The 15,030-nt window shown below is 38.1% G+C and overlaps 1 protein-coding gene across 8 annotated transcripts in view; it reads left to right on the top strand.

Annotated features, from left to right (window-relative positions):
- Positions 1-15,030, top strand: part of RPRD2 (regulation of nuclear pre-mRNA domain containing 2) — a 106,395-nt gene that overhangs the window by 38,230 nt on the left and 53,135 nt on the right. For all 8 annotated transcript variants that reach the window (XM_087443937.1, XM_014791767.2, XM_087443929.1 and 5 more), the window contains exon 2: positions 11,722-11,851. In XM_087443937.1, the coding sequence (XP_087300063.1) occupies positions 11,722-11,851 (130 nt within the window). The remainder of the gene's footprint in view (positions 1-11,721; positions 11,852-15,030) is intronic.

Genomic DNA, 15,030 nt, shown 5'->3' with positions numbered 1-15,030 from the left:
GAAGGATGATAGGAGTGTTGGTGGCTTGATGTTACAGTTTTCCTGGTCAGGGAAGTACAGAAAGTCACTGAGAAAGTGACATTTGGGCAAAGATTTAAAGGCAGTGAGAGAGTAAACCATGACAATATATGAGAAAAAAATGTTCCCAGCAGAGGAAGCAGGGAGCTTAAAGGACCCTGAAGCAGGGAGTATGCCAGGTGTATTGTAGGTCTTGGAGCAGCAAGGTGGAATGGAATGGATGATGACCAGGATGGGAGATCAGAGAGATAATGCTGGGCCAGATGGGGTAGGACTATAGGCCATCATAAGGACTTGGATCTCTACTCTAAGTAAGAAGGGGCGCCATTATTGGAGAGATTTAAGCAGTGAAATAATGTGATCAGATTTATTTTTTAAAGGATCACTCTTCTGAGTTGAGATTAAACTGAAGTGAGGCAAAGGTAGAAGCAGCGAGACCACTTAGGAGGCTACCACAAGAATTCAAGCAAAAGATGATTATGACTTAGACCAGGAGGCAGTGATAAGTAGTAGTTGGAGTCTATGTATTTTTTTGTTATTTTTAAATAATTTCAAATTGAAAGTTGTGATTTATTATAAAGACCTCTTATGTACCTTTCACCCAGATTCCCCGGTAATTAACATTTTACCATATTTGCTTTATCTCTTTTTGCTCTCGTTACACACACACACTTTTTTCTGAACTATTTGAGAGTATGATGCAGACATGATACCCTATTTAATACTTCAGTGTTTGTTTCCTAAAAACAAAGATATTCTTCTTATATAGTTGTATTAATAAGCTTGAGCTGCCATAACAGAATACCAGAAAACTGAGTGGCTTAAGCAACAGAAATTTATTTTCTCACAGTTCTGGAAGGTGGACAAGGTCTGACAGAGTTCAGTTTCTGGTGAAAGCTCTCTTCTTGGCTTGCAGATGGCCTCTTTTTTACATCCTCATATGATGGGAAGGGAGTTGGGGAATGGGGGAGATGGAGATCTCTGGTGTCTCTTCTTATAAGGACACTCTTATTTTCTTATAAGGCCCCACCTTTGTGACCTCTTTTAACCTTAATTACCTCCTTATAGGCCCCATCTCCAAATATAGTCACTTTGGAGGTTAGGACTTCAACATATGAATTTGGGGGAGACAGAATTCAGTACATTGCAACATTTGTGTAGCATCTGAACAAACATCAAAATCAGGAAGTGAACATTAATACAATACTACCTTCCAATCCACAGACCCTAGTTAAATTTTGCCATCTCACTATTCTGCTATCTCACTATTGGTCTTTAAAGGTCCAGGGCCATGTGTTGCAGTTAGTTGTCATGTCTTTTTAGTTTTCTGCAGTCTGGAACAGTTCTTCAGTCTTTCCTTATCTTTCATGACCTTGACATTTTTGAAGAATATGGACCAGTAATTTGTAAAATATCCATAAATTTGTGTTTATCTGATGTTTTCTTATTATTAGATTCAGTTTATGCACTTTGGGGCAAAAATACCACAGAAGTGATGCTGTGTTCTTAACGCATTATATTTGGAGGAACATAATATCAATCTACTTCATTAATAGTGATGTTAACTTTTATCACTTGGTTAAGATGGTGTTTGCCAGCTTTCTCCACTGTAAAGTAAGTATTTTGTGAGGAAGTAGTTTGAGACTTTATAAATATCCTATTCCGCATTAAACTGTCTCTCACTAACTTTAGCATCCATTGGTGATTGTTGCTTGAGTCAGTTTTTACTGTGATGGTTGCCAAATGCTGATTTTTTTAATTCTGTCATTCCTTATACATTTATTAGTTGGCATTTGATTATAAGGCAGGGCTTTCCCCTTCCCCTATTTTTTTATTTACATCAGTATGTATTCATGGTTTGCTTATTTATTCCGTGGGTCATAATCCTTTACCATTATTTATTTTGACACTTAACTTGTCCATTCTTTATTTTATTATTATTATTTTTAATGATTTTATTTATTTATTTATTTTTCCCCCAAAGCCCCAGTAGACAGTTGTATGTCATAGCTGCACATCCTTCTAGTTGCTGTATGTGGGACGCAGCCTCAGCATGGCCAGAGAAGCAGTGTGACGGTGCGTGCCCGGGATCCGAACCCCGGGCCACCAGCAGCGGAGCGCGCGCACTTAACCACTAAGCCACGGGGCCGGCCCCTTGTCCATTCTTTAGATTTGGCCAGTGGGAACCCCTTGAAGGTAGTGCTTGTGTGTCCTTTTGACATCATTCTTTGAGCACTTTTTGACTTTCTGGTACAAGATGTTCCAAGCTATTGTACTTTCTTTCCTGGCCTGGAATCAGCCATTTCTCCAAAAGCCCTGGTTCCTCTTAGAAACCAAGACCTAGGTATTAGGTACTGGGATATTCTTATATCTAAGCCTTTTCAGTGGAGAGATTTAGCACCTAGTTGTATGTACACACACACACGCATATTCATTCATTGTATGTTTTCTGTATATAACTGAGTTTCTACCAAGACTTCCAATTACAATCCAACACCACAGAGTTTATTCTAGCCTTCCCCCTTTCCACATTTGTAACTTCCTAAGTCTATGTATTTCAAAGGTAGCATTAATGAGATCTGCATTGTGAGTTTGGATGTAGAAAGATAGAAAGGAGTCCAGGATGACTCAAGATTTTTTGCTGAAAAAAACCACCAAAAGAAAGGCCATTTACTGAGATGGAAAAGACTGTAGAAGGAGACAGTTTGGAGGAAGAGAGCAGAAAGTCGCATGTGAGTCTGAGCTGTGTATTAGACATCCAAGAGGAGGTGTTGGGTAGGCAGTTGGATATTTGAGTCTGCAGTTCAAAGAAGAGGTCCAGGCTGAAATACAAATTATTTCAAGACAACCAGTTAATGGGGCCGGCCCCGTGGCTTGGTAGTTAAGTGTGCGCGCTCCACTACTGGTGGCCCGGGTTCGGATCCCGGGCACGCACCGACGCACCGCTTCTCTGGCCATGCTGAGGCCGCGTCCCACATACAGCAACTAGAAGGATGTGCAACTATGACGTACTAACTATCTATTGGGGGGCTTTGGGGGAAAAAAAAAGGAGGAGGATTGGCAATAGATGTTAGCTCAGTGCCCGTCTTCCTCAGCAGAAAGAGGATTAGCACGAATGTTAGCAGAGGGCTGATCTTCCTCACAAAAAAAAAAAAAAAAAAAAAGACACCAGTTAAACTTTCTAGGCAAAAATGATTATATTTCTTTAATAACCTATTATTATGGAAGCAGTAAATATGTATTGTAGAAAATTAGAATACAGGCAAGCAAAAGGAAAAAAAATAGAGATCAGTACTGTTAAAACTTAATTCCATGTCCTTTCTGATCTCTTTTACAGATTTTTTTTCTAACATGAGATCATTCTGTAATAACTGTTTTTTTTCTTCAGTTGATGTTTTCTTTATTTCGATTTCAGTAAATTTTCATCTTATCTTCTCCCATACACATTCAGATTTCTTCACTTGATCCAAAAATGTCATTTACAGCTGGTTAGTCTAAACCTACATCCAATTCAGGAACACAAATTAATTACATCAGATTGCTATGTCCCTTGAGTCTCTTAATCTCTCCAGCATATTTTATGCCGCTGATTTGTTGATGAGACAGGGCCAGTTGTCCTGCAGAATATCTCACCTTCTAGATTTGTCTGGCTGCTTCCTTGCAGTGTTATTAGCTCTTTTTATTATTTTTAACAATAAAATTATTTGATGCTTTTTTCCTAAAACACGCTTCTATATAAAAAATTTTCATGGCTTCTTGTTAGTCACAGGAAAAAGGCTAAAACTTTTCAGCTCATTATTTAAGTCCCGTCAGCATTTGTTATCTTTGCCTGTTCTCCCACTGTTCTTCCACCCAAACCTTCCTGGTCAGACAGAAATAGAAATAGATAGTGGTTAAGAACACAGACTCTGGAGCCAAACTGTCTGTGTTAAAATCCCAACTTTACCACTTACTAGCTGTGACTTTGGACAATTCACGTCACTCCATCTCTTAAATGGAGATAACAGTACCAACCTCATAGAATTGTTCTAATGGTATCAATTAATAATTGTATCATCTTTAGAACAGTGCCTAGCACATAGAAAGTGCTATATAAGTATTTGTTAAATAAATTTAAAATTCTAGGCTAAGTTTCTCCCTTCTCCAAAATAAAAAGACACTCACTACACAGTCCTATTCAGCACCTTTGCTCATGACTTATTCTCGCTGGAGTACTCTTCCCCTTCCTTCCTGCCTATGAAAATTTAACTTCTTCTTCAAACATTTATCTAATATGTATTGAGCACCTACCAGACACTGATTTGTCATTGAGGACATGGCAATAAACAAGACAGAATCCCAGCCTTCAGGGAGCTTATACTCTGCTGGAGGAGGCAGATAGGTACACCACAGTGTCATAAATGTTATGACAGGTGCAAGTTTAGGTTGCACTAAAGGCATAGTCTTGTGGAGTCAGGGGAAGCTTCGTGGATGTTTACATGTGATATGTAGGCTGAGACTTAAAGAAAAGGAATTAACCTATTGAAATATGGGCAGCAAGACAAGGGAAGAGGGTGGGGCTTGGAGATGAGAACAAAGTGTTGTTCACTAAATTGGAGCTTTAAAGAAGAAAGTGGCTAAGTTGAAGCTAGACAGGTAAGCAAGAACTAGGTTACAGAGGGTTTGGAAAGCATTCAGGATGGGCCTTCTCAAATTCCACTGCTTTTAAGCATCTTCTTAGACTACCTCAGCCAGCTTCTCTCATTCTCCTGAATTTCTGCAGTACTCTGACTAGAGTGGAGGGTTTGCCTTGGGAAGAAGTGGCAATAAAATAGTTTGGGGTGATTTTGTTTGGGGAAGAACAAGTAAGATGGGGGATCAGAAGACATGAATTAAATTTAAAATTTTGGTGTTTTTCCAATGGATGAGTAGAAAACTCTGAAGATTATTCAGAATGAGTTATCATAGAAAAGGAAAATTCTGAGAGAGAGAGAGAGAGAGGGAAAGTGTGCACGCAAGGTTTCTGGGAATATGAGTAATTCATTAAAGATGGAACTTTGAATTTGAAGGGGAAGAGACAGTAGGTAGGGTCCAGATCATAAATGGAGACTAAGATGTTTGGGGATTTTCCAGTAAGTAGTTGGAAATCATTGACAGATTTGATATGAGAAATAATTGGATAATGTTTTCATATTAGAAGATGAAGTTAGCAACATTGTAGAGAGTAAATTTGAGGGGACCAAGTCTAGAGGCAAGATAACCAGTTAGGAGGCTGTTGCAGTAGTCCAGGTCAAAAGTGATGAACCCCCAGCAAAGAGCAGTAGTAGGGAAAGCACAAGAAGAGGGGATAAATTTGACAAAAATTATCGGAGATAAAATTGGCTGGACTTGGAGATTTATCAAATGGGAGTGAGGGTCAGATAGGGAAAAGGAGGAGTCAAAAAAGATTGCTAAAATTCTGGCTAAATACAAGAGCAATAACAGATGGAAGAGGAAGAAGATTATTAATAAAATATTGAAAAATCCATTTCAAGCTGCCTCTGAGATATAGAAGTGGATGTGTACATTGACTGGGAAAGGGAAATCCAGGCTTGATATCTGTGGATATGGGAGTCATTGATAACATAAGTGGTAGTAGTTAAAGCCATGGAAGTGGATGATTATACTGATAGTATTCCATTTTCTGTGTGCTAAGCACTGTCCTAAATGCTTAACATACACTGTTTCATTTAATTCTTATAACAACGCTAGTGAGACTGTCATTTTACAAAGAAAAAGAAAGTGACATATAGAAGAGTTAAGGAATGTATAAGACCCCAAAGCTAATAAATGACAGAGTCAGGAATGGAACAGACTACCTGATTTAAAACCTGAAATCTTAAAACACTGTGTTATGGGTGAATAGAGAAGAGTGCTCAGGAGAGAACCCTGGGGAGCATCAATATTTAAAGGAGGATGATCATAGGCAGAGCTGCCTGCATATCCATGCCCACCTGTATATGTATGGGGGAGGAGCCAGAGAGGTAGGAGGAAAACCAGGAGAATGGTTATAGCAGAAACCACAGGAGGAATTACTGTAACAGATAATTCTATGTGTCAAAAGCCACAAAGAAATAACATTTTAAAAAATCTCCATTGGGGCAATGAAAAGAAAGCTGGGGTAGCAGTACTGATATCAGACAAAATAGACTTTAAAACAAAAACTGTAAAAAGAGACAAAGAAGGGCATTACATAATGATCAAGGGAACAATCCAACAAGAGGATATAACACTTGTAAATATCTACGCACCCAATGTAGGTGCACCTAAATATATAAAGCAATTATTAACAGACATAAAAACAGAAATAGACAGTAACACAATAATAGTAGGGGACTTTAACACTCCACTTACACCAACGGATAGATCATCCAAACAGAAGATCAATAAGGAAACATTGGCCTTAAACGACACACTAGAACAGATGGACCTAGTAGATATATACAGAGCATTCCATCCAAAAACCGAAGAATACACGTTCTTTTCAAATGCACATGGAACATTCTCCAGGATTGATCACATATTAGGCCACAAAACAAGTCTCCATAAATTTAAGAAGATTGAAATAATACCAAGCATCTTTTCTGACCACAACGGTATGAAACTAGAAATCAACTATAGGAAGAAAATCAGAAAAGCCACAAATACGTGGAGATTAAACAAAATGCCACTGAACAACGACTGAGTTAACGAAGAAATCAAAGAAGAAATCAAAAAATACCTGGAGTTGGGCCGGCCCCGTGGCTTAGCGGTTGAGTGCGTGCGCTCCGCTGCCGGCGGCCCGGGTTCGGATCCCGGGTGCGCACCGAGGCACCACTCCTCCAGCCATGCTGAGGCCGCGTCCCACATACAGCAACTAGAAGGATGTGCAGCTATGACAGACAACTGTGTACTGGGGCTTTGGGGGGAAAAAAAAAAAAAAATACCTGGAGACAAATGAAAATGAAAATATGACATGCCAGAATTTATGGGATACAGCAAAAGCGGTTCTAAGAGGGAAGTTTATAGCAATACAGGCCTATCTCAACAAACAAGAAAAATCTCAAATAAACAATCTAACAATGCACCTAAAGGAACTGGAAGAAGAACAAACCAAGCCCAAAATCAGTAGAAGAAGGGAAATAATAAAAATCAGAGCAGAAATAAATGAAATAGAGACCAAAAAAACAATAGAAAAAATTAATAAAACCAAGAGCTGGTTCTTTGAAAAGATCAACAAAATTGACAAACCTTTAGCTAGACTCACCAAGAAAAAAAGAGAGAAGGCACAAATAAGTAAAATCAGAAATGAAAGAGGAGAGGTTACAACAGACACCTCGGAAATACAAAAGATTATAAAAGAATACTATGAAAAGCTATATGCCAACCAATTCGACAATCTGAAAGAAATGGATAACTTCTTAGAATCATACAACCTTCCAAAACTGGATCAAGAAGAAGTAGAGAATTTGAATAGACCAATCACCAGTAAGGAGATTGAAACAGTAATCAAAAACCTCCCCAAAAATAAAAGTCCAGGACCACACGGCTTCCCTGGTGAATTCTACCAAACATTCAAAGAAGACTTAATACCTATCCTTCTCAAAGTCTTCCAAAAAATTGAGGAGAGGGGGAAGCTCCCTAACTCATTCTATGAAGCTGACATTACCCTGATACCAAAACCAGACAAGGACAACACAAAAAAAGAAAATTACAGGCCAATATCACTGATGAACATCGATGCAAAAATCCTCAACAAAATACTAGCAAATCGCATACAACAATATGTTAAAAAGATTATACACCATGATCAAGTGGGATTTATTCCAGGGATGCAGGGATGGTTTAACATTCGCAAATCAATCAACGTAATACACCACATTAATAAAATGCAGAATAAAAATCACATGATCATCTCAATAGATGCAGAGAAAGCATTTGACAAGATACAGCATCCATTTATGATAAAAACTCTGAATAAAATGGGTACAGAAGGAAAGTATCTCAACATAATAAAGACCATATATGAGAAACCCACAGCTAATATCATCCTCAATGGTGAAAAACTGAAAGCCATCCCTCTAAGAACAGGAACCAGACAAGGATGCCCACTGTCACCACTCCTATTTAACATAGTACTGGAAGTCCTAGCCAGAGCAATCAGGCAAGAGAAAGAAATAAAAGGGATCCAAATTGGAAAGGAAGAAGTGAAACTGTCACTATTTGCAGATGACATGATTTTATGTATAGAAAACCCTAAAGAATCCACCAGAAAACTTTTAGAAGTAATAAACGAATATGGTAAAGTTGCAGGATAGAAAATCAACATACAAAAATCAGTTGCATTTCTGTACACTAACAACGAAGTAGCAGAAAGAGAAATTAAGAATACCATCCCATTTACAATTGCAACAAAAAGAATAAAATACCTAGGAATAAACTTAACCAAAGAGGTGAAAGATCTGTACACCGAAAACTATAAAACATTTCTGAAAGAAATTGAAGAAGACACAAAGAAATGGAAAGATATTCCGTGCTCTTGGATTGGAAGAATTAACATAGTTAAGATGTCCATACTTCCTAAAGCCATCTATAGATTCAATGCAATCCCTATCAAAGTTACAACAACATTTTTCACAGAAATAGAACAAAGAATCCTAAAATTTATATGGAACAACAAAAGACCCCAAATAGCTAAAGGAATCCTGAGAAAAAAGAACAAAGCTGGAGGTATCACACTCCCTGATTTCAAAATATACTACAAAGCCATAGTAACCAAAACAGCATGGTACTGGCACAAAAACAGACACACAGATCAATGGAATAGAATCGAAAGCCCAGAAATAAACCCACACATCTATGGACAGCTAATCTTTGACAAAGGAGCCAAGAACATACAATGGGGAAAAGAAAGTGTCTTCAACAAATGGTGTTGGGAAAACAGGATAGCCATATGCAAAAAAATGAAAGTAGACCCTTACCTTACACCATACACAAAAATTAACTCCAGATGGATTAAAGACTTGAATGTAAGACCTGAAACTGTGAAACTTCTAGAAGAAAACATAGGCAGTATGCTCTTCGACATCGGTCTTAGCAACATCTTTTCAAACACCACGTCTGACCGGGCAAGAGAAACAATAGAAAAAATAAACAAATGGGACTACATCAAACTAAAAAGCTTCTGCACCGCAAAGGAACCCATCAACAAAACGAAAAGACAACCTAACAATTGGGAGAAGATATTTGCAAACCATACTTCTGATAAGGGCTTAATCTCCAAAATATATAAAGAACTCATGCATCTCAACAATAAAAAAACTACCAACCCAATTCAAAAATGGGCAAAAGACCTGGACAGACATTTCTCCAAAGAAGATATACAGATGGCCAACAGACACATGCAAAGATGTTCAAAATCACTAACTATCAGGGAAATGCAAATCAAAACTACAATGAGATATCACCTCACGCCCGTCAGAATGGCTATAATTAACAAGACAGGAAACAACATGTGTTGGAGAGGATGTGGAGAGAAGGGAACTCTCATACACTGCTGGTGGGAGTGCAAACTGGTGCAGCCACTATGGAAAACAGTATGGAGATTCCTCAAAAAATCAAGGATAGAACTACCATATGATCCAGCTATTCCACTGTTGGGTATTTATCCAAAGAACTTGAAAACACCAATTTGTAAAGGTACATGCACCCCTGTGTTCATTGCAGCGTTATTCACAATAGCCAAGACTTGGAAGCAACCTAAGTGCCCATCCAGGGACGAATGGATAAAGAAGATGTGGTATATATACACAATGGAATACTGCTCAGCCATAAGAAACGATGAAATCCAGCCATTTTTGACAACATGGATGGACATCGAGGGTATAATGCAAAGTGAAATAAGTCAGAGGGAGAAGGTCAAATACCATATGATTTCCTTCATTAAGTAGTAGATAATAACAACAATAAACAAACACATAGGGACAGAGATTGGATTGATGGTTAGCAGCGGGGGAGGGAGGAGGGAGGAGGGTGAAAGGGATAATTCGGTACGTGTGTGGTGATGGGTTGTAATTAGTATTTTGGTGGTGAACATGATGTAATCTATGCAGAAATAGAAGTACAATGATGTACACCTGAAATTTTTACAATGTCATAAACCAATGTTACTGCAATAAACAAAAAATTAAAAAAATAAAAATAAAAATAAATAAATAAAACAATGGAGGCCATAAAAAAAAAATCTCCATTGGGTTTAATAAGTTGGAATTTATTGGTAATCTTGGTAACTGCTGTTTGAGTGGACTGATGACAACATAAGTGAAATAGCATAATCAGATCCGTGAATCTGAAAGATCTTAGCTGATTCAGGTAAGTTGATCTGGTTCAGTTTAAATATGGACACATTTTTTTGAGAGAACATAATTCCCATCTAATGATTTCTGGTTTCTCTGTGAAATAGCATATGTTTATCTCCTGAGAGTGAGAAGGAATGTAGTAAGATTAGGGGGCTTACCCTAATTAAGGACGTGTAGAAGGACTGTAGCATTGAGGACCCAGTGGAAGGAGACTGAATTTATATGGTTTCAATTTTCCTGGTGGTATGATTTTTCTTCAGCAGAACCCAGGAGCAGAAATAAAGGTGCAGTAAAGGCGTTCAGTTAGATTGATGCAGATTTAGAATTTTGTTGAATGCACGTGACAGAAAGGGTAAATCGGGGGGAGGAGGAAGAGAAAATGAAGGTTCTGATAAAAGAGTGGTTTAAATAAAGGATCAAAGACTCTGGAATTGATAAAGAAAAAATTGAGTACTAGCAGAGACTGTAGAGTTAGAGAAAATAAAGAACTGAGATCTTGATGAAATTGAAGAACAAATATGGGAGTGAGAGAAGTTGTGATCAGAGAAGGGGATTTTAAAATGTACAATGGAGTGGTTCTTGGAGGTAGCTGAATTTGAGATCAAGAAATTGAGAGACTAGAAAATGTGATAGATCATCCGTATAGACATTAAAATTGACCAGGACAATAATGAAACTTGGGGTGGCTTTGCTTAAGGTTCCAGAAAGTAAATTGATTGGGCCTTGTCATGGGCCTTTGAAAAGGTTGACCTAGGTGTGTGTATGGGATCAAATTACTTATTCCCAGGACGTTCACCTAGTGATGAAAGTAGCAACAGAGCCTCTTTTTCAGTAGCTGAGAGGACTTAGGTGTATCTGAGTGGTATCTGGACTAGTTGATGAAAAGAATCTCTCTACAATAATAATGTAGAGGAGGTTAAGCAGTTCGCCTAAGGTCATATTCTGATTGGGTTCTAAAGGCTGTGCTCTTCCTACTAACCCTGGTATTTTTGCAACAGGTTGAGCTGCTTCAGCTCATTTTTTTATTCTTTCCAAATGTTTGGGATAGCAGTCTTCTTTTATTTAAGCTTCTCCAGGGTTAATGAGTTTTTTAGTGCCAAACATCTACAAAGTGAAGTAGAAATCTACTCAAGGAGTACATTGAACAGAAGCTTAACCTGAAGCAGTCAAGATTTTTAGGCACTAGCTTCAATACATTGGTCCATTAGTTCATTTGTCTGTTTATCCATCTATCCATCCATTCATCCATGTAATAGCAGTTACACAGTTTGAGAACACTGTATTTGGAATAAGTTAACTCAGTATAAATTGACTCACTTGGTTTTATTTATTCTTTCATCATCTCTAGCTGCCTATCCCCACCGTTTGAATCTCTTTTACCTTGCCAATGATGTCATACAGAACTGTAAAAGGAAAAACGCCATCATATTTCGTGAATCGTTTGCTGATGTACTTCCTGAAGCAGCTGCTCTAGTGAAGTAAGTAAATTCTTACTGTTCTTTGAGATCTAAGCTTACAAAATTTAGAATTTTCGTTCCCCTTTTTACCCATTAGTAAGAAGTGCAATAGTTGCACATGCTTGAAGATCCAAGGATATTTTGCCCAAATTGTTCATTGTAACTCTCCTGCTAATACACACGTTTTTCTTTTAAAAACTCTTTCTTCCCTTTTTGAAAGCTTGTCTGTTATTTACTGTGTCTTCTCTCCTAACTTGACCGTATATATCTCCTGATCATACTCTCTGGCTATACTTCCTTAACTGCTTCTTCTGTTTTTGTGTTTTTTACACATTTCCTTTCTTCTTTCAGAGTCTTCCTGAAATCTTGCTGCCTCCATTAAATCTGTATAATTAAAGAGAAATGGAAATATTTATTCCTGACTCCATATTGATTTATTCCATTCTAAGCAAAATTGTGTCCAGCATTTCCCAAAGTGCATGGAACACTTATATTTGATCTTATTTTTGCCCTATATTAATAGTGTTTTCCTTGTGTTTCCTCCATATTTGTAAGTTGTTTGGTGCAAGAGACACACACACACAGTTGGAGGATAAACGGTTATATGGAACAATCAAAATAGCTAAATACTTCTTCAAATGATAAATTATTAGCATAATATTATATTTATATAAATATATGGATATTATATATTATTGATCCATTTGTTAGTATTAACCCAGTTAGGACTGAAGGATCTTTGTTTTTTCCTTTGGATTGTTAACTTGGGATTTCTGCTTTGGTATCACAAAAGATTAAAATATGGTCCTACTTGAATGTACTAAGTAATAAAGATTTATACACGTCAGCAGTTCATAAAGTAATAACAATAATAGCACCAAACATTTATTGAACACTCATAATTGACCAGATATTGTACAAAGTGCTTTGTGTGCTTTAAGTCATTTAATCCTAAGAACAACCTTATAAAGTTGTTACCACTACCATCCTTATTTTAAGGAGGAGGAAACTGGCTTAGAGAGATTAAGGAGCTTGCCTAAACTGTCACAGCTACCTGTGGTGGGGTGGGAGAGGGTAGGCAGAATTCCCACCCAAGTTTGTCTAGACCCCAAAGCCCATATTCTTTGCCACTTAACCACCAATCTGTGCTGCCTCTTTACATATATAAACCCAGTATAATTTTAAGTAAGAAAAGCAGTATGCTGGATGATTGCACTTAGAGTTTCTGCCGTGAATACCAGTATAGTCTCTTTAAAACTTAACCTAGTGGGGCCGGCCCCGTGGCTTAGCGGTTAAGTGCATGTGCTCCGCTACTGGCGGCCCGGGTTCGGATCCCAGGTGCGCGCTGACGCACCGCTTCTCCAGCCATGCTGAGGCTGCGTCCCACATACAGCAACTAGAAGGATGTGCAACTATGACATACAGCTGTCTACTGGAGCTTTGGGGAAACAAAAAGGAGGAGGAAGATTGGCAATGTATGTTAGCTTAGAGCTGGTCTTCCTCAGCAAAAAGAGGAGGATTAGCATGGATGTTAGCTCAGGGCTGATCTTCCTCACAAAAAAATAAATAAATAAAACTGTTTTAAAAATCAAAAATAAATAAAACTTAACCTAGTGTTTCCTAGACTTAGATTTCATGACCTAGTTCATGGATTAATATAGGGTTGTCAGCTTTTATTTTACCATGTAAAGATTTTTTTGTGTGTGTGAGGAAGATCAGCCCTGTGCTAACATCTGCCAATCCTCCTCTTTTTTTGCTGAGGAAGACTGGCCTTGGGCTAACATCCATGCCCATCTTCCTCCACTTTATATGGGACGCTGCCACAGCATGGCTTGCCAAGCAGTGCGTCGGTGCGCGCCTGGGATCCGAACTGGCGAACCCCGGGCCGCCGCAGAGGAGCGGGAGCACTTAACCACTTGCGCCACCAGGCCGACCCGTGTAAAGATATTTTTATTTTTATTTATTTATTTTTTTAAACATTTATTTATTTATTTATTTTTAAAGCTTTCAGAAGCATTTATTTATTTATTTATTTAATTTATTTTTTTTGCGAGGAAGATCAGCCCTGAGCTAACATCCTTGCTAATCCTCCCCTTTTTGCTGAGGAAGACCGGCTCTGAGCTAACATCTATTGCCAATCCTTCTCCTTCCCCCGCCCCGCCCCAAGAACCCCAGTAGCTAGTTGTATGTCAAAGTTGCACATCCTTCTAGTTGCTGTATGTGGGTCGCGACCTCAGCATGACTGGAGAAGCGGTGCGTTGGTGCGCGCCCAGGATCTGAACTTGGGCCGCCAGCAGCGGAGCGCACGCACTTAACCGCTAAGCCATGGGGCTGGCCCCGTAAAGATATTTTTAAAAGCAGCTACTTTGTATTACTATTTCATAAAAAAAGGTGGGAAGGACATAATCTCAAAATAAAGTTACAGTCCTTTAAATTAAAATTTTAAGCTCTGAAAATGTTCTTAACCCAATGAAGGGTATCTTCAGAAACCTGTAATAAACATCAGACTTAATGGTGAAGCAATAAAAGCCTTCTAAGACAATGATGTCCTCTATTGTCATTATGCTGGAGATCCCATTTATTTCTAAATAAATTAATTAATTAAGAAGATTGCAGTTAGAAGAGACAGAATTGTCATTATTTGCAGATGATATGATTACTTACCTACATTAGGGATGGGCAACCTTTTTCTGTAAAGGGCCAGATAGTAAGTGTTTTAGGCTTTGCAGACCATAGAACTCTGTCATTACTCAACTCTGCCATTCTAGCATGAAAGCAGCCATAGACAATACATAAACAAATGGGTGTGGCTGTGTTCCAATAAAACTTTATTTACAAAAACAGGCAGAAGGCCCAGTTTGGCCTGAGGTTCATAGTTTGCCAACGCCTGGCCTCCGTAGACTCAACTAATAAAAGGGTTCAGTTAAATAGCCAGATTCAAGTTCAACATACAAAATCAGTAGCTTGCCTATATATGCTAGTAGTAACCAATTAAAAAATGTAATTAGAAGAAAAGATTCCTTTTGCAACAAAAAGTACTGCCCCCTCAAATAAAAGAAACTCTACCCAAGAATAAATGCAATAAGTATGTAAAGCTTTTATAAAGAAAATTTTTAAACTGTACTAAAAGCTGTTAAAGAAGACTTGGATAAGTGAAGAGATATATTTACCATTTTGAAGGGAAAGATTTGGTATTGTTA

The sequence above is a fragment of the Ceratotherium simum genome, chromosome 2 (assembly GCF_057802395.1).
Source record: "Ceratotherium simum simum isolate JZ-2026a chromosome 2, ASM5780239v1, whole genome shotgun sequence".
In the NCBI taxonomy this organism is placed as follows: domain Eukaryota; kingdom Metazoa; phylum Chordata; class Mammalia; order Perissodactyla; family Rhinocerotidae; genus Ceratotherium; species Ceratotherium simum.
Note: the sequence above shows the minus strand (reverse complement) of the source record. Positions and strands in the feature narration are given on the sequence as shown.